The sequence below is a fragment of the Heterodontus francisci genome, chromosome 27, assembly GCF_036365525.1.
Source record: "Heterodontus francisci isolate sHetFra1 chromosome 27, sHetFra1.hap1, whole genome shotgun sequence".
NCBI lineage: Eukaryota > Metazoa > Chordata > Chondrichthyes > Heterodontiformes > Heterodontidae > Heterodontus > Heterodontus francisci.
Genome location: NC_090397.1, coordinates 57,646,214 through 57,674,213, shown reverse-complemented (window position 1 = coordinate 57,674,213; position 28,000 = coordinate 57,646,214). Strand labels below are relative to the sequence as shown.

At 40.8% G+C, this 28,000-nt stretch overlaps 1 protein-coding gene across 1 annotated transcript in view; it reads left to right on the top strand.

Moving 5' to 3' along the window:
• The window catches only part of copg2 (COPI coat complex subunit gamma 2), a 77,932-nt gene that overhangs the window by 973 nt on the left and 48,959 nt on the right, over nt 1-28,000 (top strand). Inside the window, exons 2-9 of the mRNA XM_068059441.1 lie at nt 3,935-3,987; nt 10,321-10,401; nt 15,944-16,015; nt 18,427-18,506; nt 20,116-20,191; nt 21,386-21,478; nt 23,217-23,303; nt 24,915-25,072. Coding sequence (XP_067915542.1) covers nt 3,935-3,987; nt 10,321-10,401; nt 15,944-16,015; nt 18,427-18,506; nt 20,116-20,191; nt 21,386-21,478; nt 23,217-23,303; nt 24,915-25,072 — 700 coding nt within the window. The remainder of the gene's footprint in view (nt 1-3,934; nt 3,988-10,320; nt 10,402-15,943; nt 16,016-18,426; nt 18,507-20,115; nt 20,192-21,385; nt 21,479-23,216; nt 23,304-24,914; nt 25,073-28,000) is intronic.

Here is a 28,000-nt window from a genome sequence, read left to right as displayed (position 1 = left end):
TGGAAAAACTGAAGGCATATCTTTGGTCTCCACCACAAACCCTGTTCCCTCACCACCAACTCCATCCCTCTCATTGCCTCAGATAATGATGCAGTCCTGCCCACATGCAGCAAGACCTGAACAACATTCAGGCTGGGACTGCTATGTGTCAAGTAACATTTGTGCCACACAAGTGCTAGGTAATGACCATCTCGAACAAACAAGGATATAATCACCTCCTCTTGACATTTAGTGGCGTTACCCGTGCTGAATTTCCCCACCAGCAACATCCTGGAAGTGGGAGTGACTATTGACCATAAACTTAACTTGATCAACCATATAAATACTGTGTCTACACGAGCAGGTCAGAGGTTGGGAATTCTGCAGTGAGCAACACACCTCCTGACTCCCCAAAGCCTTTCTATTATTTACATTTCACAAGTCAGGAGTGGGTTGGAATACTCCCCACTTGCCTAGATGAGTGCAGCTCCAACAACGCTCAAGAAGCTAGACACCATCCGGATAAAGGTTGATTGGCACCCCATCCACCACCTTAAACATTCACTGCTTCTGCCACTGACTGTAGTGAGTACCTTCTACAGATGCATTGCAGCAATTTGCCAAGGCTTCTTCAACAGCAACTTCCAAACCTGTAACCTGTACCACCTTTAAGAACAAGGACAACAGATGCATGGGAACACCACCACCTACAAGTTCCCCTCCAAGTCATGCAATTCCTGACTTGGAAATACATCACCGCTCATTCATCGTTACAGGATCAAAATCCTGGAACTCCCTATCAAACAGCACTATGGGTGTACCTACACCACATGGATTGCAGCAGTTCAAGAAGGCTGCTTGCACCACCACCTCTCAAGGGCAGTTAAGGATGGGCAACAAATGATGGCCTTGCCAGTGATGATCACATCCCACAAACAATTAAAAGAAAAAACATTGATGGTTGTGTCTTCAGCTGTCTAGGCCATAGCCTTGGAATTCCCTCCCTACACCTCTACTCGCTCTCTTCAGTCTTTCCAATATTTCTTTAGATGGCTCGGTTTCAAATTTTGCCTGCTAACACTCCTGTAAAGCACCTTGAGATGCCTTTACTAAGTTACTATGTTAATGTTGTTTGGACAATCAATGAGGAGCTTACCAGTGCTCTACAGTTAGAACGCAGGAAATAGGAGTGGGAATGTGTCCCGTCAAGCCTGCTTCACTATTCAGTATGATCATGGCTGATCTTGGGCTTCAGCTCTACTTTCCTGCCCACTCCCTTGATTCCCTGAGAGACCAAAAATCTGTATGTCCCAGCCTTAAATGTATTCAACAATGTAGCATCCAGAACCTTCTGGGGTAGAGAATTACAAGATTCACAATCCTTTGAGTGAAGTAATTTCTCCTCATCTCAGTCCTCAATGATCGGCCCTTATCCTGAGACTGTGCCCCTGTGTTTTAGATTCACTGGCCAGCAGAAACAAACTCTGTGTCTACTGTATGAAGCCCCTTCAGAATCTTTTATGTTTCAATGAGATCACCTCTCATTCTTCTAAACTCTGGAGAATATAGGCCCTATTTACTCAGCCTTTCATCATAGGACAACATAGGGACCAATCTAGTGAACCTTTGTTGTACTGCCTGCAATGCAAATATATCCTTCCTTAAATATGGAGACCAAAACTGCACACAGTATTCCAGATGTGGTCTCACCAAAGCTCTGTACAATTGTACTAAAACATCTTTGGAGACATGTTGTCGAAGCTTTTCATCTTGCACTCGTCAGGACAATACACAAGAATAACCAATGTAAGGGAAAACAACTTATACTGCATGAGAATAGAGTGCTGATTGGTCGGCAAATGAACTCTGGTAGAGGCACTGTTGGAGTACCTACACCCCAAGAACTGCAACGGTTCAAGAAGGCAGCTCACCACCACCTTCTCAAGGGCAATTAGGGATGGGAAATAAATGCTGGCTTAGCCAGCGACGCCCACATCCCCCGAATGAATAAAAAAAATTCTTTTGGCTTTCAAGGTTAACGGTTTTGCATTTTCTGAGGGAAATTGTAGACTTATTTAGGTGTAGATTTAAAATGATTTTTTTTGCAGTACATGTAGGACACATACTCTACCCATGGGAAGGTGTATAGATAAATTCTCTTTCATACTGTAATGTTCGGAACTAAAGTTAGTTGATTAGATTGTGTTATAAACTTCGATCATGAGCATTAACACTGATGATGTGACTATTTTATGCATTCCATAAATGCATTCCATGTGTAGACATGGTTCATGCTTAACTGTACCCGAGTATGTGAAAGAAACTTCTTCCGAGGTGCTTTTATAAGTTCAGTCTGGATCTTTGTGTGAAAGGCATGGTGATGCAACAGCAACTGAACTCTTGTCATTCTTGCGAGGTAATTTCATGTTGTCTTTAATTAGAGCCATATCGTACATTGTATGATGGCACTAAAAGTTTTCTGTGAATATGTCGATGTTGTTAGAATTTAATGGGCAGTGTTAGAATGCTACCACCCAATCTTTGAAATCATTAGTGCAATATAGTCAGTCTCCTTAGTGAGGAAGTGAAGCTCCATTCTTGGCATTAGAGCCCAAGCACATTTTCAAGTTAGGGCAGTCACTCGCCAATACGATCTAAAAGATAAACAAAGATGCAATATTCTGGGCTTGTTTAAAGCATCAACCCATTGTACCATCATACTAAAGTATTAAGTATGGTTGAACTACGTCCCAAGATTTTGTTCTTCGGTAATTTTCTTTCCTTCTCAAATGCAGACTGTTGCGGAATGGTTCAGTTGGTGCTGGTAACCCTCTGGTACTTAATCCAAGTGACTTGTGTGAATTTAATTGGGAGGTGATTTGACTTTGGGGGCATGACAGCTGAGCCTGACATTGGCCTTAACCAGCATTCACACTTTCTAGTAGAGGTCATTGCACAGTAATTAGCAGTACATGCCTTGGCTGATCTCACTCCTCACCCCTCCCCTCCCCCTTTCCTTAAATCAAAAGCCCTGGAGCCAGTTGTTGCACCCAAATTGCTGTTCTGGCTGCGATCAATTAGCACAGACCAGGAGATCAAACCTAGAACCTGCTGCTTGTTTAGGATTTCATTGTGTTTTTGTATAGTTATTACAATATCTTCTCCCTCTTTGGGATGGGATAATGGTAAAATGGAAGTTCTGTTTGTAACTGAGTAAAGGTGCTCCAGTTGCAAGCATAATATATTTTATTCGTGAAAATGTGTTTCAAAATAGATAAGCTTTAAGTTAATTGTAATTCTATAAATTATAATTAAATAGAATTGTGTTTATGTGTTGCCCTGTCATAGTGTAAAATGTTGGATTTGTTAGTCCGACCTATGGAATTCTGCAAAGTAGTTTAGTAAATTCTGCAGAGATATTTAGTAAAACTTCAGATAGTTTTCCCACCACTTTTCAATAAAAATAATTTATCTTCGCTAATAAAAAAGCATCATGGAAGAAATGCAGTAAAGGTTGAACTAATTTATTGATCAGTCAAGCAGTTCATGAACATTGCATTTATGTTAATTTCAGCAGTTAGGCCTTTTATTCACATAGTGCAGCCCTAATGATGTAGGGTTGCAAAGTAATTTTTTCACAACTTATGAATACGGTCATCCTGCCAGTATTGGTTACATGGATGGGTGTGAAAGGTAGGAGAAATCTCCCAATCCTGTAATCCTTCTGTTGGTTGTACTAATCAGTGGTATGGTATTTTGACATCTATGGAAATGTTTGGACTGACAGTGTTACTCTATTGAGGATGTGTGAATCTATGGGGTGAAAGAATGGTATACAAAAAATCCCAAAGTCAAATATTTGTCAAGTCAGTTCTGGACCTGTTTATTTACAGTATGATAATCACAAATTAATGTCTGTGCATCATATTCATCCTCATTCTTGTATTCCTTTTAGGAAGTGGGTCCAATCCTTACCAGCAACTGGAAAAGAGTGCAGTTCTACAAGAGGCAAGTTTTCAATATCAGCTTTGTTTCTTTAATTCCAAGGATAGAACAATGTGGTTGCAAACATTATGGGATTGCTCATGACTTCAATTTTAAAAAATTGCTGCTCTCCCCGCACACAGAGAAATTTGTGAATAATGCATTGTAATACAGGTAAAGTGTCAACATGGTTAGAGGGATGGCTGAGGGGTAGAGAAAAGAGAGTAGGAGTAAATGTCTATTTCTTGGATTGGCAAAATGTAGCTAGTGGTGTGCTGCCAAGATCTGTGTTGGGACTACTACTGTTCTCAATATACGTGAAGGATTTAAATAAGGTTCTAGGGTGAACAATATCAACGTTTTGTGACTTTCAAATTGGAAGAAAAAATCTGAGGCTTCAGGAAGGCATGGTTAAGTATTGCTAAATGCAGTTCAATGAGGATAAGTGTATAGTTCTTCTTTGGCCTCCTTGTCTCGAGAGACAATGGGGAAGTGCTAGAGGTGGTTAGTGGTTTGTGGATCAGTGCCTGGAGTGGCTATAAAGGCCAATTCTAGAGTAACAGACTCTTCCACAGGCGCTGCAGATAAAATTGGTTGTCGGGGCTGTTACACAGTTGGTTCTCTCCTTGTACTTCTGTCTTTTTTCCTGCCGACTGCTAAGTCTCTTCGACTTGCCACTCTTTAGCCCCGCCTTTATGGCTGTCCACCAGCTCTGGCGATCGCTGGCAACTGACTCCCACGACTTGTGATCAGTGTCACAGGACTTCATGTCACGTTTGCAGATGTCTTTAAAGCGGAGACATGGACAGCCAGTGGGTCTGATATAGTGACGAGCTCGCTGTGCAAAACGTCCTTGGGGATCCTGCCATCTTCCATGCGGCTCACATGGCCAAGCCATCTCAAGCGCCGCTGACTCAGTAGTGTGTATAAGCTGGGGATGTTGGCCGCCTCGAGGACTTCTGTGTTGGAGATACGGTCCTGCCACCTGATGCCAAGGATTTTCCGGAGGCAGCGAAGATGGAATGAATTGAGACGTCGCTGTTGGCTGACATACGTTGTCCAGGCCTCGCTGCTGTACAGCAAGGTACTGAGGACACAGGCTTGAAACACTCGGACTTTTGTGTTCCGTGTCAGTGTGCCATTTTCCCACACCTTCCTGGCCAGTCTGGACATAGCAGCAGACGCGTTTCCCTTGCGCTTGTTGATTTCTTCATTGAGAGACAGATTACTGGTGATAGTTGAGCCTATTTAGGTGAACTCTTGAACCACTTCCAGAGCATGGTCGTCGATATTGATGGATGGAGCATTTCTGACGTCCTGTCCCATGATGTTCGTTTTCTTGAGGCTGATGGTGAGGCCAAATTCGTTGCAGGCAGCCGCAATCCTGTCAATTAATCTCTGCAAACACTCTTCTGTGTGGGATGTTAATGCAGCATAGTCAGCAAAGTGGAGTTCCTTGATGAGGACTTTCCATACTTTGGTCTTCACTCTAAGACGGGCAAGGTTGAACAACCTGCCATCTGATCTTGTGTGGAGGAAAATTCCTTCTTCTGAAGACTTGAACACGTGAGAGCAACAGTGAGAAGAAGATCCCAAACAATGTAAGTCTGAGAACACAACCCTGTTTCATGCCACTCAGGATAGGAAAGGGGTGCATTTTGGATAAAAGAACCAAATGAAAATACACATTCAGGGTAACGATAACAATGGAGTGGAGAAACAGAAAGGTCAGATCTAGATTCATAGAAACTTACAGGATAGGAGGAAATCATTTGCCCATTGTGCCTGTACTGGTTCTTTGAAAGAGCAGTCGTGCTTAATTCCATATCCCCACTTTTTGTCCATAGTCCTATAAGCTGCTCATCCACAAGTACCTTTACAACTCCCTTTTAAAATTATTTATGGAAGCGGTTCCAGCTACTTTTGAGGTACAGCATGACAGATCTTGACAACTCTGAGTGAAAAAATTTCTCCTCATATATTCTCTAGATCTTTTTCCAATGATTTTAGATCTGTGATCTCGTTACTCACCCGCCAGATGGAATAATTTTTCTCTATCTAATCTATCAAAACCTCATCTTGAAAACCTTCAAAAGCAGAATTGCAGTAACCATTAAAAGGCCAAAGAGTTCATTGGTTTTATTAATTGGTGCGTTGAATGCAAAATCAAGGTCATGATGAAATTGTACAAGATATTGACTAAGCTATATTTGGAATACTGTGCAGTTTGGAAATATGGAAATAAATAGAAACATGGAAAAAAGGCAGTGAAGATTGTTTGGGAGATAATAGGCTTGAGAAGATACAATTACAAAATGAGAGTTGAGAAAACTAGACTGTAGCAGGGAAGGTTAAGAGAGAGAGAAACAAAGAAACATTCAAAACTTTGGAAGAGTTTGAGGAGGTAGTTGTGCAGTTATTTCCACCGGTGTGTGAAAAGTAGCATGAACTTAAGGTTAGTACTAGAAAGATAAAGGGTAAGCTAGGAAGAAATGGTATCATGCAAACCATTATTAGACTGTGGGGTGCTTTACAACATGTGGGGATTGAATTGAGTCACCCGTGACCTTTAAGAGGAATTAACATTGAACATCTGATTACAAACATTGCCAGTTTCAGGTAAAGAACAAGAAAAGGGGATATTAAATAGCTCGAATGTGGCACAACCCGAATTACCTCCATCCCGTGCTGAAATTTCTAAGCTTTAATGTTTCTGAAGTATTTCTCATTACATTGACTGAGAAACAAATACTAGACAGCCTTTACATGTGATTGCTGAAGGCTCTGATAAGTAAAGCTACTGTTCAGGTACAGCTTTCATGTAAAGAAAAGGTGCTTTTAGCTAGCATTGGATATAATTTTTAATTAGTTCTAGGACTGAATTAATGTGCAATATGAATGGTTAACAAGTTAGGAAAAAAACTACATGCATTCATAAAAGTGCATTCTTTACATTGTCCAAATTTGTCCAAGTGCTTCAAACAATAATTATTTTTGAAGTGCTGTGACCATTATGTTGACAAATGCAGCAGCCATCTCTGTCTTGTCCAAAGACTTATCGAGTAAACCTCCAGAACATCTATTTAGCCATATATCCTGCCTTATTTGACAGGTTGTCATTCTTGGCAAAGCATTTCCATGGTCTCTGCAGCTCTGATTATATTTTACAGTGTTCCACTACGTCTACATATACATGAACTAATAACCCTCATAAAAAAGCTTGAAGTGACAAAATGCCATTCAGGTCATTGGATCATCTCCTCCCACAAATCATGTACATTTATTAAAGCTCCAGGAGAAGATTGTGCAGAATTTATTCTTGATATCCAGAGGTAATCAACATAGGAGCAGGAATAGGCCATCGAGCCTGCTCTGCCATTCAATACGATCATGGCTTCACGATCATCCACTTCAATGCCTTTTTCCCACACTATCCTCATATCCCCCTTATGTCATTGATATTTAGAAATCTGTCAATCTCTGCTTTAGACATACTCAATGACTGAGCTTCCACAGTTCTCTGGGGTAGAGAATTCCAAAGACTCTCAACCCTCTGAGTAAAGAAATTTCTCCTCATCTCTGTCCGAAGTGGCTTCCTCCTTATTTTGAAATTGTGTCCCCAGGTTCGAGACTCCCCAACCAGTGGAAACATCTTAGCTGCATCTACCCTGTCTATCCCTTTAAGTATTTTGTAGGTTTCAATGAGATCACCTCTCATTCTTCGAAACTCCAGGAAATACAGGCCCAGTTTCCCCAATCTCTCTCCATAGGACAGTTCCGCCTTCCCAGGAAAAGTCTGGTAAACCTTTGTTGCACTCCCTCTATGGCAATAATATCCTTCCTAAGGTAAGGGGACCAAAACTGCACACAGTACTCCAGGTGCAGTCTAACCAAGGTTCTACACAATTGAAGCAAGACTTCACTACTCCTGTACTCAAATCTTCTTGTGATTAAAGGCTAACATACCATTAGCCTTCTTAATTGTTTGCTACACCTACATGTTATTTTTCAGAGACTTATTGACAAGGACACCCAGGTCCATTTGTACATCTACACTTTCTAATCTCTTACCATTTAAGAAATACTCTGCACATCTGTACCTCCTACTCTACGAGCTCCAAGGAAATCTTTTTCCTATTGTTTTGCAGAGTTGAGGGAACATGGCTCTATATAAAACTTGTAGTGTAGTTGAATACTGTCAATTATGACATTGGATGCCAACAGTAGAAAAGTATTCTATTCCCCTGCCTTGTTGAGGACAAAAACTATCTGCAACAGAATTTTATCAAGAAACATCAGCTTATTTTTCCACATTATATTCCATCTGCCATGTTCATGTTCATGCCCATTCACTGAGTCTGTCCAAATCCCCTCGAAGCTGCTTTGCATCATCCTCACAACACACATTCCCACCTAGTTTTGTGTCATCCGCTAACTTGGAAATACTACGTTTGGTCCCCACAGCCACATCATTGATATATATTGTGAACAGCTGGGGCCCAAGCACTGATCCCTGTGGTATCCCACTAGTCACAGCCTGCCAAAGCGAGATTGACCCGTTTATTCCTACTCTCTGCTTTCTGTCTGTTAGCCAATCCTTAATCCATGCCAGTATGTTACCTCCGATCCCATGTGCTTTAATTTTGCTAACCAACCTCCTGTGGGGGACGTTATCAAAAGCTGCCTGAAAATCCAAGTATACCACATCCACTTTATCAATTCTGTTAGTAACATCCTCAGAAAACTCCAACAGGTTCGTCAAACATGATTTCCCATTCATAAATCCATGTTGACTATGCCCATATCCAAGTGTCTATTTATCAAATCCTTTAGAATAGATTCTAGCATTTTCCCAATGACTGCTGTAAGGCTAACAAGTCTGTAATTCCCTGTTTTTCCTCTCCCTCCCTTAAATGGTGGGATGACATTTGCGACCTTCCAATCTGTAGGAACTGCTCCAGAATCTCTGGATTTTTGGAAGATGATCACCAATGCATCCATTTTCTGCATAGCTACCTCTTTCAACACTCTAGGATGTTCTTTGGTCTCATTAGCAAATTTTAATATTACGAAAACATCATAGTTCTGATTTGGTTTGTAAAAATGTCATTTTAAGCTTTTTCAAACAAAATAATATGACAGTTCTGATGGCAGAGGACTTTGGTAACATCTGGCTGATTATATTTTGAGACTACAGGTTGGAGAGGGTTAAAATTCCACTGCAATGTCTGTAACCAGTTAACACCTTTGCATGAAATTCCTTTCTTAATTTTAACTGTTTTATTTTAAATGGATTCATTACTTTAAAATGAACAGAGAAATTTGTTGCAATCACATTAACCTATGTGTTACAAATATCACAAAGCAGACTTTCAGTCCCTGGTTAGCAGATCATAAAGGCTGTTGTGTAATCATAAGAGGCTCTATCCCATAGTGTGTCATGGTCAAGAGAAGGAAAAGTTTGCTGAAGCTCAGGAAGAGGTTCAATTAAACAATAAATAAAGTGACCCTGAAATTACACAATGGGATGGTATTGGAGGAATAACTAATGTGCTATTTTAATATAGCTCTCTACCTATTTATTTTAAATGTTTTATTTCAGATGAAATTTCAAGTACTTTTGTTAATTGTTAACTCAGAATTCATCCCAGTTGCACCAATTTTTTGGTTTCTATTTTGAAAAGTTCTTTAATGTTTTAAGCATTTTAATCTTTATCAACACATAGGTGATATGCATGTAGTATGATTGCTTGGATATACGATTTAATGGGTTAATAAACTATCCTTACACTTCTGAATTTTAATCTAGTGCAATTTGTTGGGAAGTTGCAACTCTGTGCCAACTCACAGGTCCTACTTAAAGTGTTTGGGATGTCTCACCCAGATCCTAGTGGGTTTCAGACCAGTACTAAAACTGACCACAGTCCATCAGCAAGCAATAGTTATCTCCCAGTTTGGCCTGAGAAATGAAAATTGTACACCAGTGTAATGAGTAAGGTTACTCTTCTGATTGAATTAAGCACACTTGGGGATGATCTATTGTTGTGCAGTAAAATTGTAAACCCATTTATGAAGAACAGACTTACAATTTGAATACATCGAGCTCCAAGGAAATCTTTTTCCTATTGTTTTGCAGAGTTGAGGGAACATGGCTCTATATGCAACTTTTAGTGTAGTTGACCTGAATACGGTCGATTATGACATTGGATGCCAACAGTAGAAATGTATTCTATTCCCCTGCCTTGTTGAGGACAAAAACTATCTGCAACAGAATTTTATCAAGAAACATCAGCTTATTTTAATAATTATAGCCCAAGATTGCTATGCAGTATTAACAAAGCATTTTATTGTCAACAGGCCCGAATATTCAATGAAACGCCGTTAAATCCCAGACGATGCTTACATATCCTTACAAAGATCCTGTACCTGCTCAACCAGGTAAGAAGCCATGTTTTCTGAAATTCACTATCTTATCTGAGATCTTTATGCACTATTTCTTGTGTTGATGTTTAGTGGAAGATTCTTTGGCAGCCTTCTGTCTCAGACAATGGTTTGTGCCTTGGTGGTCAACTCTGTGTTAAGCATCGTTTGGTGTGGCTCAGGAGCTCCACTCTGGCATGGAGAACAGACTTACAATTTGAATACATCGAGCTCCAAGGAAATCTTTTTCCTATTGTTTTGCAGAGTTGAGGGAACATGGCTCTATATGCAACTTGTAGTGTAGTGTAATGTATTTGACCTGAATAGGTCAATTGCAGTCTCTGCAATGCACCAAGGCTCCTTAGACAGCACCTTCCAAACCCGCGACCTCTACCACCTCGAAGGACAAGGGCAGCAGATGCATGGGAACATCACCACCTGCAAGTTCCCGTCCAAGTCACACACCATCCTGACTTGGAACGATATCGCCGTTCCTTCACTGTCGCTGGGTCAAAATCCTGGAACTCCCTTCCTAACAGCACTGTGGGTGTACCTACCTCACATGGACTGCAGCGGTTCAAGAAGGCAGCTCACCACCACCTTCTCAGGGGCAATTGGGGATGGGCAATAAATGCTGGCATAGCCAGTGAGGCCCACATCCCATGAATGAAAAAAAAAAATTTACTGAGCGACTGAGACTAAGAAGGTGAAGGATCCACTGTCTTGTTTTCTCTGGTCCCTCTTCTTGGCCAGCTGAGCGTTTTGTTTCTCCTCGCCTCTTCCATTGCCCCTCCAGAGATCACAGCTGTCGGCAGCTGCCTCCCAGTTGTCTGTGTCAATGCCTGTCACATTCATATCTTGCTTGCAGATGACCTTGTAGCAGACGTATGGGCATCCTAGATCGTGCGTGATCCATTGGCCTGTTCACCATACAGAAGGGCATTGGGTATACAGCTGTCATCGATTCGATGGTTGTGGCCAAGCCAGGGCAGACATCGTTGGCTTAGTAATGAGTGTATGCTGATGGAATTAGCACACTCCAGGACCTCTGAGTTGGTGACCTTGCCCTGTCAAGAGATGTTGACGATATGCCTGACACAGCAGTTGGAAACTGTTCAAACTTTTGTCCTACCTAGCATATGTTGTCCAGGTTTGACTAGTGTAGAGGAGTGCATTGAGGATGCAGGTTTGGCAAATTCGCAGTTTGGGTGTTCTGGGTCGGGTTGCTGTTGTTCCACACTTTCTTATTCAGTTTAGATGTAACAGCTGCAGCTTTTGCAATGTTGTATGTTGATTTCAGCATTAAATGACATTGCTGGTGATTGTGGAGCCAAGATATGTGACGCTATCAACAACCTCCAGCGTCACTGTCAATACTGATTGATGGCCAAATGGCAACATCCTGGATCGTGACATTTGCCTTCCTGATGTTGATGGTCAAACCAAACTCTTTACTGGCATGAGAGAGTCTGTCCATTTGCTGCTAACAGTGTTCCCCAGTATGGAATGCTAGTGCAGCATCATCCACGTAGAACAACTCTGATGAGGACTTGGTGCACTTTTGTCTTGGATCTCAGACGGGTAAGGCGGAACGGCTTTCTGACAATTCTGGTATTGTTCAAGTGATCAGTTCAAGTATTGTCATAGCTTCCCTATAAGAGACAAGTGCTTGTCGAGAGTGGATCACTGAAAGAAAAACATTACACGTTCAACTGCCAGGAGAAGAGTTCAGAGGAAATGCATGAGCTGGGTATAGGCTTCACTGTAAGGAACTTGCTTCTCTCGATGATGGAAGCCCCCACAAATGGTTGAGAACTAAAAACAGGAATTGCTGGAAATACTCAGCAGGTCTGGCAGCATCTGTGGAGAGAGAAGCAGAGTTAACATTTCAGGTCTGTGACATTTCATCAGAACACTGGTTGAGAGCATTTTCTCTCTAATCCCCTCTCTACTCAAACAGGGCCGGTTAACCTCATGAGTATCTGCTCCATTGCTGTGCTCCTTTACAGAGGTGAAAGACTAGTTCTTCAGGGAGCTTGACACTGCCATCAGCAAAATCCCTAAGTCAGAATGTCTTTACGTACTGGAGGATTTCAACGAAAGAGTGGGCACGGATTATGAAGTATGGCCCTCCTGCCTCAGACATCATGGCTTGGGAAAGATAAATGAAAATGGACAGAGACTACTGGAACTTTGCTACTACCACAAGTGGAAAATTATCACTTAATATAACGCTTTCTGATACCTTAATATTTCAATTGCTTGAAGTTATTCTGTTAGCAGAAACATCGAAAATAGGAGCAGAGTGGGCCATTCAGCCCTTCGGACCTGCTCTGCCATTCAAAAAAGATCATGGCTGATCGTCTAATTCAGTACCCTGTTCCCGTTTTCTCCCTATATCCCTGATCTTTTTGGCATTAAGAAATATATCTGTCTCCTTCTGGAATATATTTAATGACTTGGCCTCCACTACCTTCCGCAGTAGAGTATTCCACAGGTTCACCACCCTCTGAGTGAGGAAATTTCTCCTCACCTCAGTTCTAAATGGCATACCCCGTATCCTGAGACTGTGACCCCTGGTTCTGGACTCACCAGCCATCGGGAATATCCTCCCTGCATCTAGCCTGTCTAGTCCTGTTGGAATTTTATAGGTATCTGAGATCCCCTCTCATTCTTCTAAACTCTAGTGAATATAGGCCTAGTTGACCCACTCTTTCCTCATAGGTCAATCCTGCCATCCCAGGAATCAGCCTAGTAAATCTTCTTTGCACTCCCTCCGTGGCAAGAACATCCTTCCTCAGATAAGGAGACCAAAACTGCACACAATACTCCAGATGTGGTTTCACCAAGGCCCTGTATAACTGCAGTAAGACATCCTTGCTCCTGTACTCAAATCCTCTTGCAATGAAGGCCCACATACCATTTGCCTTCCTAATTGCTTGCTGCGCCTGAGTGCTTGCTTTCAACAACTGAGGTACAAGGACACCCAGGTCTTGTTGCACCTCCCCCTTTCCCAATCTATCACCATTCAGATAATCTGCCTTTCTGTTTTTACAACCAAAGTGGATAACCTCACATTTATCCACGTTATACTGCATCTGCTATACATTTGCCCACTCACCCAACTTGTCCAAATCACATTGGAGCCTCTTTGCATCCTCCTCACAGCTCACAATCTTCCCCCCCCCCCCACCCCCAATCTCTGTGTCCTCTGCAAAATTGGAAATGTTACATTTAGTTCCCTCACCCAAGTCATTAATATATATTGTAAATAGCTGGGGCCCAAGCACTGATCCCTGCGGTACCCCACTAGTCACTGTCTGCCACTTGGAAAAAGACCTGTTTATTCCTACTTTCTGTTTCCTGTGTCAACCAGTTCTCAATCCATGCCAGTATATTACCCCCAATCCTATATGCTTTAATTTTACACAAGCTTATCGAAAGCCTTCTGAAATTCCAAATACATCACATCCACTGGTTCTCCCTTATCTATTCTACTAGTTACATCCTCAAAAAACTCCAGTAGATTTGTTAAGAATGATTTCCCTTTCGTAAACCCATGCTGACTCTTGTGTATAATATATCTCTGGTTATGTGTTTTCTATATACCTCTCAAAGACAGCATTGCTGAAAGGATTATTACAGTATTTTTTCCCTTTCTTTACCTTGTTACAAGTTTCATCAAATAATATCGTCCTTATATGCTGAGAAACAACTATTATAACATGGAACTATAAAAAGTTTACAGTACCAAACAAGATCAGTCAGCCTGTTATGTCTGTGCTGTCTGTTTGCTGGAGCAATCCAAACCTAATCCCATTGTCCTGCCCATTCCTGGATTTTCCTCTGCTTCAAATATTTATCTAAGTTTCCCATAAAAGATGCAGTGGTCTCTTACTGTTGGGTAGCTTGATTTGTGTGTTTAGTGTTGGGGCAGTAGATTGATTTGCAACTAGCTTGGACATCTCTCCCTTCCTTATATTGATTGGCAATTACATTTTGATAATGGGCCATTACTTATTAAATTTCATAGATCATTAGTGGGCTAATGATTCATTACAGACAGAAGATTTGAATTTGTCCAATGTAAAATTATATATATTTAAAACAGTTTCATTCTTGGATATATCTTATTATACCCCCTCCATTTTGATCATTTTTTTGAAAATGATCATTTCAGTGTCAGGAGCAAGCTGTGCTGGAATTATTTTAGTTTACAAATATGCATTTGCATAAATAAACTTGAACAAGAAAATCAGGTTTATTCCAACTTCCTCCTTCCAATACGCAAAAAAAATCAATTTGACCCATTGCTAACCAAAATTTTGTTCTTCCTTATCAGAAATTGGTGTCCTCTATAATGGTGCACTCACTTGCAATGAAATGGTTCTGCCTGGCCAGCTCAGTATCTGTGTTGGACTTTGCTTAAAAAAAATGACTAGATTGTTGAACTACAACACCCAATGTTCTTCTGCAGCACATCCATATTGGTGCAAAACTTTGGTGCCATTAAGACTTTCAAGGTCAAGTTCACCAGAGTAATTCCTGTCACGAGCTTGGACTGACTAGGGTCTCTTCATGAAGCTGATTATAGTTCCACACTGGGATTAATAAATTTCTCCAGTGAGTGTCTTTTTTTTCTCTCTCTCTTTTCCCCACAGCTCTGATGCCTGGAATCCAGTTACCTATACGCTATGGAGCGTAAAATCTATCTTGGAGATACGCTCTATTGTCAAGTCATATCTTAGGCAAATATTGTCACATTTTTCAGTTGTAAATTGGAGCTGGAAAGCTGCTGTCCTACCTCCTCATGAAAACTAGCAGACTGCAGTTGCAGAGAGCCTTGTATTCAAAACATAGAGTCTTACATTTGTTATTGGCTCGTGCTACTTGAAAATTGATCACGAGAGTGCCAAAAATTGCAGGACTTTCCTTCATTATTTGCAGAGAAATTGCGGCTGTTGTGGGGGTATATATATTGGTACTTGTTGGTACTTTTGCTGTTCTGTTTGTTAATCCCTCTTCCTAATTCTGTTAATTTGTCCCCTCACTCCCAGTTCACAATAACACTGCGGGCAGGGATCCCTGATCTCGTAAATTCTTAACCACAGTATTCACAATTGGTAGATGCGAAGAAAGAAAGGTAAATAACATACGTATATGCATACAACCTCAGGACATCCTAACACACTTCATAGTCAATTAAGTACCTTTGAAGTTTAGTCATTCTTGTAAATGCAGCAAAATGGGACAGCCAATTTATCACAGCAAGCTTCCAAAGATAGCAATTAAATAATGACCACATATTCCATTTGTGATGTTGGTTGAGGAATAAATATTGGCCAGGACATAGAGGTAAGAGGTGAAGTAAAGCGAGTTGGGGAACATAACCGGATGATTTTTATGTATATGACAAATCTTATTTTGTAACTTACACAATGAAAATACAGCTGCAGTTTTCAAAAGGCCCAGCTGATGGACCATTTGTCAGCACACTTGCTTTAGATGCCTATGAGTTAGCAGGCAGAGATCCTACTTTTATTTTTCTCTTCTCTTTAAGGGAGAACATTTTGGAACAACAGAAGCCACTGAAGCCTTCTTTGCGATGACTAAGCTCTTTCAGTGCAATGATGTGAGTACAATATCTGCCGAATACAACTATGAAGAAAGTTCTTAGAATGTTTTGATTTGTGTTGTCAAAGTAATTTACGATGCTTTAAAATTCTTACACGGCCCTCTTTCAATTTGTATGTTTAATTTACTTTTCTGGATTCTGTTTCACTGCATAGCATTTTTGAACCATCTGTTGTTTTGTTTTGAAGAAATACATCTCAGCAACTCCTTCCACTTCCTGTATTATAGTTTTGGGTAGATGATGGCATGCTCTAAGTGTGCGTGGTTTGCTTTCCAGATTTTGGTTTAAAGAAATTAGTAATTAGAAGTAAAAACAAAGTGCTACAAATACTCAGCAGGTCTGGCAGCATCTGTGGAAAGAGAAAGAGTTTACATTTCGAGTTGGATATGACTCTTCAAATTGATTAGAATTAATGGATATTGCTTTCAAATCAATTTTCTAAGTGTGTAAAGAATGTTATTATCTTAAATTAAGGTTTTTGCTTATTTTCTCGTTGTGTTATTCCCAGTTGCACTATACCAATTGTCTAAGGCTCATGGGATTGGTGTAATATAAGCATGGATTGAGAATTGCTAACGGAAAGAAAACAGAGGGCTGAATTTTACGCTGCCCTAGCGGGTCGGATGGTGGTATGGGGCGAAGTAAAATTGAGCAGGAAGCTCCAGGAGACCTTCCCGCCAACTTTACAGCGGTCGGGCAGCGGGGGTGCGGGCAACTTAAGGGCCCTCGCCCGCCTCCATGGGTATTTTACCCGTGGCAAGCGGGCATGATGGGAACGTGAAAGGCCACCCAGTGATAGCTGCCGGCCTTTCCACGCGCCGGGGGTGTGGGGTGCTATGGCAGTCGGGCACAAGGTGTCCGATTGAGGGCCGCCCCTGCCTCCCAACCCACCCCCGGGACCCAAGATGCCCCTCCTTTCCCTAAACGACCACCCTAGCCTCACCCAGGGCATGATCAATCCCCCTGGTGAGGCATGCCTAACTTACCTGCACTCCTGGCTCCATGTCATTGGCTGGGCTGCAGTCCCAGCAGTGGCCACCGCTGCAGGTGGTGCTGCTGGGACTAAGACTGATTGGCTGGCAGCTCACTGAGGCGGGACATCCTCCCTCAAGTGGGTGGCAGTCCCACCTCGGAACAATTAAAGCCCGGGGACCCGTAAAATGCGGGACGGATCCCCAGGCTAGGTGGAAGCATGTTCACCACGGACTTTTACGTCGGTGGAATTCCCGTCCACCTAAGGTAAAATCCAGCCCAGAGTGTAGAAATAGCTGGACCATTTTCAAGATGGCAGGGTGTAACTAGTGAAGTGCCATAAGGATCAGTGTTAAAGCCTTAGCTATTTACAATCTATATCAATGACTTTGATGAAGGGACCAAGTGTAATATATCCACGTTTGCTAACATTACAAAGCTAGGTGGGAAAGTAAGCTTTGAGGACGCAATAAAGAGACAGCAAAGGGATGTAGACTGGTTAAGTGAGCAAGGAGGTGGCAGATGGACTATAAAGTGAGGAAATGTGGAATTATCCACTTTCATAGGAAGAATGGAAAGGTAGAGTATTTTTTAAAAGATGGGAGACTAGTAAATGTTGGTATTGAGAGGGATTTAGGTGAACATCTACAAGAATCACAAAATTAACATGCAGGTACAGCAAGCAGCTGGGAAGGCAGATAGTATGATTGTCTTTATTGCAAGGGGGTTGGAATATAAGAGTAATGAGACCACACCTGGAGTACTATGTACATTTTTGGTCCTGTGACCTAAGGAAGGCTATAATTGCCTTAGAGGGGATGCAGCAAAGTTTAAATAGATTGATTCCTGGGATGAGAGGGCTGTCCCACGAGATGATTTTAAGTAGATGGGCCAATATTCTCTGGAGTTTAGAAGAATAAGAGGTGATTCCATTGAAACATATAAAATTCTTATGCGACTTGAAAGGGTAAATGCTGAGAGGCTGTTCCCCTTGGCTGAAGATTCTAGAACTAAGGGTCATAGTCTGAGGATAAGGGGGCCAGCCATTTAGAACTGAGATGAGAAATGTCTTCACTCAGTTGTGAATTTTTGGAATTCTCTACCCCAGAGGGCTGTAGAGGCTCAGTTGATGAGTATATCCAAGACTGAGATCGATGGGAAAGTGAAGTTGATGTAGAAGTATCGCCATGATCTTATTGAATGGTGCAGCAGGTTCAAGGGGCTTTATGGCCTACTCCTATTTCTGTTTCTTATGTTAATTACTGTTTTTTTAAGACTTTATGCTTTTTAATATGAATAGGCATTCTTCAATAACTTATCTAATGTTTCAGGAAATAGCATCTTTCCTCTTTGTTACAATTTTAGTTGATTTGTGGTTCATTATTTTCTGAGACTGCACTTTTTAAAAAAAAAAAAATCCTTTTATCCATTTACAGCAAACTCTTAGAAGAATGTGTTACTTAACAATTAAAGAGATGGCTAACATTTCAGAAGATGTAATAATAGTCACAAGCAGGTAAGAGTGCAAAAGTACAATTAGCCTTAGTAATTACATTTCATCTGCCATGGTTTAAGAATTAAAATAATCGCTTTATAATTGGCAGCAGTGATAGTTTACTTCATATGCATTGCATATTAGGACTCTTGGTGGAGATGTCACGGTCCTGTAGTTTTTTTTCCGGGAATATGCGGTTTGCCTTTAAGGCTTACAAAGGATCAGTATTGCTTTAAGAACCAGCAAGCCTCAGGAGTTATAGGTGCATTTTCGTTGCCGCAGAAACAGCCATTTGGAGACTGCGATAATCTTTTATCCTTCAAAAATTCTAAAGTCAGATTGATTCTGTTGCAAGTGTTTGCAAGTCGTTAATTGTTGAAATTCGCTGGAGAAGGAAAGCATCACCTATTGCTGAAGTTGGACTATGGACTGTTCTATTGTGGAAGAACCTTTTTTCCCCGCATCGGACGACTGCGAGGACTTCAAGCAACCTTAGACAATAAATTTGCAAGGACTCTTAATTTCTTCTATTTTAAATGTTGTTTATATCTTTATAGTGTTTAAGAATTTAGTTCTTCTAGTTAAAGAGTTCATTTGTTTATTTAAAGACACCTGGTTTGGTTAGCCTCATTTGGGGGTTAATAGATGGTACAATTTGGCTGGGTCTTTAATTTGGAAAGTTTTAAATGATATGTTAGGCGATCTGTGGAGCAATGGGATTGAATTAACAGTGCGTTTCTCCCACCACAATCAGAATTGTATATTATGACTGGGGGCTTTGACTGGAGTGGTCGGTTGTAACAGAGATCACATTGCATTTTATGATGGGCTAGTTAATCATCTTCTGTAGCACGTAAATATATTCCATCTGGGTGGAAACAGGTGTTGGAGCAATTCTGCTTGTTTTAGGTTCTGATGTTTGGGAGAGTAGCCAAGTCCTTAGAGTAATTTCTCAACCAAACAAGATTAGTCTGGATTATACAGCCAAAAAAGTTGCAAGCAATTGTTTTACACCCAAGTCCAGTGATTTTAAAAGGCCTACTGGATGCCCTTTGGGAGTATGTGTTACAGTTTCTGGGAACTGCAGTATTACTCTTTCTTTTGGGGTGATTATCTTCAGAGTCTGGCTGCTACTTTGATGCCTTTGGAGAAGTGCAATAAGAACTCAGATGGTTATTGGGTCATTGGTATTATCATTTTTATTTTTTATGTATAATTCAGTTGTTGCCTCGTTTCCTCCTTTTCTTTGTGCTTCCTTACAAACGTTTAAAATACTGTGGTGTAAAATTTGCATCAATGGTGGGAATGGTATACTCGGTATATAAAGTTTCTGTTTCTCATAACTCTGAGTTTAAACCTTTCTAAAATTAGCGCAAGATTGTAGTATAGTCAGTGCAGTCTTAGGGGTAAAGATAATCATGATTTAGGATTGACAGAAACAGGTTACAGTTCAACGTACTGCAGTGCTTTCCCAAAGCTAAGTCCATAGTGTTAGAAAACCAAGAAATATTAAGACACTATAATAGCACTTCATACTATTTTTAAAAAATTATTTTCCCACCAACCAGATGTCTTTAAAGAAGATTCTCCAGTGAATTAAAGTTGTTTTCTGTTTGCTAATTTGTTCCAGTTTGACCAAGGACATGACCGGGAAGGATGATGTATACAGAGGTCCGGCTGTAAGGGCACTCTGCCGCATTACAGATGTAAGTATACACTCTGGAAAAAGATCAGGTTATGCAACTACTTATTGTAAATTTGGGAAGTTTACTTAGAAGTTTTGACTACCATTTTAGATCAAAATGCAGGCAGAGAACTTGAAGCCAGGGCTAGTGGAAGTGACTCAGAACAGGAGCTTCAAAACTTAATTTATCTGCTTCTGAACATATCAATATACGTGGTACAATGTGGTGTGTGGGTGGAATTAAAGCAATGTCGCCAACTCCAAATTTGAATTCCGTTCAAAAGGGAGCTAAATGGGTGCCTGCATATAGAAGATATCTCAAGTTATATATGGTAGGTAAGTTAACTGAGACTAGTGATATCAGTCACTGCAGTCCCCTACTGTTTGCTTGATTGTCTTTGGAATTTCTCAGACTTCATTTTCCTAAGTAGGCTTATGTTTTTGGTAAGAGATTACCTGGTTGGAGCCTCAAGTGCAAAATTCTCGTCCCTGTTTTCAAATCCCTCTTTGGCCTCGCCCCTCCTTATCTCTGTAACCTCCTACAATCCTCCAAGATATCTGTGCTCCTTCAATTCTGGCCTTTTACCTATCCTTGGTTTTAACTGCTTCACCATTGCCTTCAGCTGCCTTGGCACTTAGCTCTGGCATTCTATCTCTAAACCTCTCCATCTCTTTTATCTCCTTTAAGACGTTGGCCAAGCTTTTGGTCATCTATCCTATGATCTTTATACGTGGCTCGGTGTCAAATTTTATTCGGTAATGCTTCTGTTAAGCGTCTTGGGAAGTTTTACTCTATATTAAAGGTGCTATATAAATGTAAGTTGTTGGAAGAGTGGGGGGCATACAGGTTGCACCTTGTTTTGATGGGACAGTTTTGATGGACTAGCTTTTTTTCCTATCTTCCTTTGTATGTTCATGAAATAGTTTTGTATTTTAAATTGATTACCCCCAGTGGGTAAAGGTACCACTGAGCCATACAGATAAAGAAGGTCCCAAGTTCCTTCCCTGGCATGTGTTGAATCCAGCTCATGTCTGGAGCAGAGATTGAACCCACAGCCAACTCAAGTGAGAATGCTACCAACTGAGCCAAATCACAGCTCTGCAGCACCATTTACAGAAGTTTAATGCAGCATGGATGGCTCCTGAGGCCAGGGAATGCTGGAACCAGTAGTATACATGTTTGAGATTAAGTGTCTTACTGTCATTTCATTGGTAGATGACAATGCTGCAGGGGATCGAACGTTATATGAAGCAGGCTATTGTGGATAAAGTGGCCAGTGTATCCAGCTCTGCCTTGGTCTCCTCTGTGGTAAGGGTGTCTGAAAGAATCATTTTTCATTCCTTTTCAAGAAAATCAGACCTTTTAGATCTTTTTGTGAGATAGAAATAGTTATAAATTTATTACTATTACAGTTAAAATGTATTACCTGAAAGCAAAACCATTCACTATAATACTATTATTTTATTACCTCCCTGGTGCATTTGAAACTTGCCTTTCTTTTTCCAAAAATGACTCGCTTTAAAGAAACTCTAAACAAACATGCTTCAACTTGTATAATTTCTTCATATGGATAAAAGAATATTAAAGACATTTTTACTTTGATAATCTAGGCTCTCCTCAGTACAGAAACCAGGAATTTACAAACAGGTGATAGCTTTCAGAAACTCCACCTGGCAATTAGCATTTAATTGACTGTATGCTTGGTTAGGCCATTTCTCAATTTTAAAAAAAACTCAGTGGTGGTCCTAAAGAACTTTATTAGGTTGAAAACAGACCTATTAACTACACATCAAAACCATGCTTCAGATCCATGAACCACATCACAGGAGATCAGCTTGATTTTTGGAAATTGGGGTGCGATATTTGTAGTTTACTCATTTCAGGTGCCCAATGTTAGCATTGAGCATTTCCAGGTCTATTACAGCTTGGTAAAGTTCCCGCTTCTCAACCGCACCAATGTGCCTCAATGCTACTACCATTGTCTAACATTTTCCATTCCCCCATCAGCTGTTTTGTCATCACTCTGAATGATATTTCCTGTCTGTGCTAGAACAGGGCCAATTTTAAACTATGAGCCCATGCATAATAGGATCTTAATTGAGTTTTCTAGGCTCCTTTCATATAAGAGCCAGCACAGCGAGGAACTTTCATTCCATTATCTCAATGGAACTTGAGTTTAGATCATAGAGGTGAAAAGGCATTTTTTAATCATTGTGTTTTTTTCCCTGTCTTCTTCCTACTCCTTGGGTCTTTTACACTATTCCCCAAATAAGGTGAATAGGTAACCTCCAACCAGGCCTATGTCAAAGTTGCTTTTATTTTTCTGCTACAAGATGCAGAATCTTCTTGATCTTCAGAATCTGGCTTGAAACTTCTTTTTCCTAAGGGAGAGCATGGGTCTTGGTTCTCCATTTCCCCAAAGCAGGGTTGAGATCAGGACAAACGTATGTCCTTTTTTGGAGCAATTCAACAATGCACTAACATACTAACTATACAGCTATATTGTCTCCAAATAAGTGCTCTATTTGGGATTTGGTGGGCAAAAGGTTCAGGATTAGAAGCAGAGCAGCTTTATTGGTACCTGATAGTTTAGTTGGGGGAATTATTCTACTGAAAATTGTAGATTTAATTTTAGTAAATTTAAAGTAAGTTTTTTAATAAACTTGGGTGACAGATCAACAATGCTTGGAAATGCATTGCAACTTGGCCAACATCTGAAAGAGAAAGATTGGTTAACTGTTCATTTTCAACTTTTGATTTAGAACCACAGTGAAGTGTATTGTCTGTGTGAGGGATTCAGCTGCAAGCAGTCTTTCTGTTTGCTGGGGCAGAAATCAGTGTTCATAGATGACAGTTATATTGCAGCATTTCCATTCTTAGTTCCAGTATTCCCAATCTGTCTCCTCTTCTCTACTAAAATTCTGTTTGCTGTTTACTAAAGAAAGTGTTCTTATTAGCTAGAGATAAACACCATTTTGAAAATTATTCTTTGGTATGCACGGGCATTTATTTGTTCCTTGTGGATTTTTTTTTAAAAATGCTTTAGCACCTTGTATCTACGAGCTACGATGTGGTGAAACGCTGGGTAAATGAGGCTCAAGAGGCTGCCTCCAGTGATAATATCATGGTGCAGGTAAGTTGAATGAAATGAAAAAGTTCCACAGTTTAGCAACATGGAATGAGTTCAAAATTAGAACAGGCTATTTTATTTTCAAATGAGACACTTATGAGGGGCCAGAAGCTTGGGCTTTAGATACCTGTAGTTTGTAGGAAAGCTGAGGGAGGTACAAAGTTGACAGGTTTGAGGTCTTCGGAAAACATGAGGTTGCAATTGGAAAGCTTGAACTTAGTCGAATTCAACTCACGTGAGGCTGCAGGGATGAAAAGCAGCAGGACATCATTTCTAACCAGAGAGTTGGATCATATGTCAAGATGGATGAGCTTCTTCATTTATTTTTACTACTTCATGGGATGTGGGCATCGCTGGTGAGGCTAGCATTTGTTGCAGGTCCCTAATTGCCCTTCACAGCTGAATGGCTTGCTCGGCCATTTCAGAAAACAAAGTGCTGGAAATATTCAGCAGGTCAGACAGCATCTGTAGAGAAAGAAGCAGAGTTAATGTTTCAGGTCTGTGACCTTTCATCAGATCTGACATAGGTTAGAAATGTAATAGGCTTTGAGCAAGCGAAAGTGGTGGGGGGGGCGCGTGGGGAAAGAAGAACAAAAGAGAAGGTGTGTGATTGTGTAGCTGCATATCATGTTTTCAGGGTATCCCAAAATGGTTCACATCGATCATTTATTTTTTGAAGTGCAGTCACTATTGTGTAGGCAAATGACACAATCAGTTTGCAGATAGCAAGGTCCCACAATCTGTAAATGAAATGAATGACCAGTTAATCTGGTTTTGGTCAAGTTGGCTATGGCAAGAATGTTGGTGATGACACTGGAAGATCTTTGACATCCATCTGGATGACAAATGGGACCTTGATTTAACATCGGCAAAAGTGGATGCCTCCAACAATGTGGCACTCGGTCAGTACTGGCTTAAAGTATGTGCTCAGATTTGTGGTTTCAAGCCCTATTCCAGAGGAATACAAGGTGCCGTTTAACTGGAGTCTTGACTGCTGTCCGCAGCCTGCAATTGCCACTCATGTCACTGAAGTGGAATGTAATGATGTCACATTCGGGTTACTTGAAACAAAATACTGGCTGTAGCTAGAATTTGTTAAAAGTATAACAAGGTAATGCTGATAGATGACAACAAAGATATCGATACCCCGCCATGTAATATTTAGGACCAAGTGACTATTCCATAGAATCCTTTTAGTAGAGTGAATAATAGACCTGACGTCCATCAAATATTCTTGGCTCTTTTATTGATAGTACTATTGCCATTGCTCTTGCACATTTTTCTCTTGAACCCCATTGTGTTTTACACATCTTCCCACCTTGAAATTAAGGTTCATTGCACTAATTCATCTTCTAGCTCATTCTTTTGCAGGAGAACAAGCCATGAAAGCCCTTCCCCATTCAGTCTTCCCTTGCTCCTACAGTCGGTAGGCTTTTAAAGCCTGTGGAACTCTAGGGCAGCAAGGAATTGCGGCTTGCTAAGGAAATGGGAATAAAATTGGGGAGTAGCTGGGGGAGAATATTTGCTGATTTGCTGAGGGTGTTGATGTTTTCATTATCGATGCATTGCTTGCTAATGGTTTTCTGTTATCCTTGCTGCTGTGTTCTATTATAGTACCACGCTTTAGGCCTCTTGTATCACATTCGGAAGACTGATCGCTTAGCTGTTACGAAGATGGTAAATAAATTCACAAAGTGTGGTCTGAAATCCCCATTTGCATATTGCATGCTGATCCGGATTGCAAGTAAACTCTTAGAGGAGGCAGAGGGGGGGTAAGTTACTTACTTTTTTTTATATTTCTTTCTACTTCACATCCCAACTATGTTGTCTAACAAGTTAAATTGACCATTTGGGGTGGGAATCCAACAATCGCTCAAATTATTGTATATCTAAAATACTAAGTTATATGGTCAGAGTTGGGTCAAATGTAAGCATCCAAGCAGATTGTAGTCCTGTTTTCATGTCTGTGTAAGAGTACAGGGATCTCGAGAAACTTTGGGAACAAAATTCTTGCCATCACTTATTCATGTGTACTATTTCACAAGAATATGATGAAGTGTTTATACTAAAGTTAGTGAGGACAATAATTTCAGCCCCTTTTTTCTTTGACTTTGAATGATTCTAATAGAAAACATTGTTTTTGTTCATTTTCTCCCTTGCCTCTGCTCTTGGATGCTGCCCAGTGACTGCTGCGAAACTGTTGCATTTGAAGAAAGAGTGATTCTTTTCCATTTAATTTTTAAATTCCATTTCATTATAGAAAGGGGTTTGTCTCACCCTAGTACCATTTTTTTCTTGATGGTAGGGTTGAGATTAGAAAACTGCCCATGATGCATCAGGAGAAATTACCTTTTTAGTGGTATCTCATGAGAAATTATAGGAGCTAGAAACATAGAAAAATAGGAGCAGGAGTAGGCCATTCGGCCCTTCGAGCCTGCACCGCCGTTCAATACGATCATGGCTGATCATCCAAACTCAGTGCCCTGTTCCCGCTTTCTCCCCGTATCCCTTGATCCCTTTAGCCCTAAGAACTATAACTCTTTCTTGAATATATTTAATGATTTGGCTCAACTGCTTTCCGTGGTAGAGCATTCCACAGGTTCACCACTCTCTGGGTGAAGAAATCCCTCCTCATTTCAGTCCTAAATGGCTTGCCCCTTATCCTCAGACTGTGACCCCTGGTCATGGACTCCCCTGCCGTCGGGAACATCCTTCCTGCATTTAGTCTGTCCAGTCCTTTTAGAATTTTGTAGGTTTCTATGAGATCCCCTCTCATTCTTCTAAACTCTAGCGAAGACAAGCCTAATCGATCCAATCTCTCTTCATACGTCAGTCCTGCCATCCCAGGAATCGGTCTGGTGAATCTTCACTGCACTCCCTCCATAGAAGAACATCCTTCCTCAGATAAGGAGACCAAAACTGCACACACTACTCCAGATATTGTCTCACCAAGGCCTTGTATAATTGCAGCAAGACATCCTTGCTCCTGTACTCGAATCCTCTCGCTATGAAGGCCAACATACCATTTGCCGCCTTAACTACCTGCTGCACCTGCATGCTTACTTTCAGCGACTGGTGCACAAGGATACCCAGGTCTCGCTGCACCTCCCCCTTTCCCAAACTATCACCGTTCGATAATCTGCCTTTCTGTTTTTGCCACCAAAGTGGGTAACTTCACATTTATCCACATTATACTGCATCTGCCATGTATTTGCCCACTCATTCAACCAGTCCAAATCACACTGGAGCTTCTCTGCATCCTCCTCACACCTCACACTCCAATCCAGCTTTGTGTCATCTGCAAACTTGGATATATTACATTTAATTCCCTCATCTATGTCATTAATATATATTGTGAATAGCTGGGGTCCTAGCACTGATTCCTGCGGTACCCCACTAGTCACTGCCTGCCACTCGGAAAAAGAGTCGTTTATTCCTACTCTTTGTTTCCAGTCTGCCAACCAGTTCTCTATCCATGTCAGTACCTCACCCCCAATCCCATGTGCTTTAATTATGCATGCTAATCTCTTATGTGGGACCTTATCGAAAGCCTTCTGAAAGTCCAAATACACCACATCCACTGATTCTCCCTTATCTATTCTACTAGTTACATCCTCAAAAATTCCAGGAGATTTCTCAAGCATGATTTCCCTTTCGTAAATCCATGTTGACTTTGTCCGATCCTGTCACTGTTTTCCAAGTGCTCTGCTATTACATCTTTTATAATGGACTCTAGCATTTTCCCCACTACTGATGTCAGGTTAACCAGTCTATAATTCCCTATTTTCTCTCTACCTCCTTTTTTTAAATAGTGGGGTTACGTTAGCTACCCTCCAATCCATTGGAACTGTTCCAGAGTCTGTAGAATTTTGGAAAATGATCAGCAATGCATCTACTATTTCAAGGGCCACTTCCTTAAGTACTCTGGGATGTAGATTATCAGGCCCTGGGGATTTATCGGCCTTCAATCCCGTAAATTTCCCTAACACCATTCCCCTATTAATATTGATTTCATACAGTTCCTCCTCACTAGACCCTATGTTCCTCAACATTTCTGGGAGGTAATTTGTATCCTCCTTTGTGAAGACAGAACCAAAGTATGTATTTAATTGGTCTGTCATTTCTTTGTTCCCCATTATAAATTCCCCCATTTCTGACTGTAAGGACCCACATTTGTCTTCACTAATCTTCTCTTCACATATCTATAGAAGCTTTTGCAGTCAATTTTTATGTTCTCTGCGAGCTTACTCTCATACTGTATTTTCCCCTTCTTAATCAATCCTTTTGTCCTCCTTTACTGAATTCTAAACTGTTCCCAATCCTCAGATTTGCTGCTTGTTCTGGCCATTTTATATTTCTCCTCCTTGGACCTAATACTATCCTTAATTTCTTTTGTAAGCCACGGTTGAGCCACCCTCCCTGTTTTATTTTTGTGCCAGACAGGAATGAACAATTGTAATTCATCCATGTGCTCTTTAAATGCCAGCCATTGCCTATCCACTGTCAACCCTTTAAGTAACGTTCCCCAATCTATCATAGCCAACTCGCGCCTCATATCTTCATAGTTTCCTTTATTTAGATTCAGGACCCTAGTCTCGGAATCAACTCACTCTCCATCTTAATGAAGAATTCTATCATGTTATGGTTGCTCTTCCCCAAGGGACCCCGCACAACAAGATTGTTAACTAATCCTTTCTCAT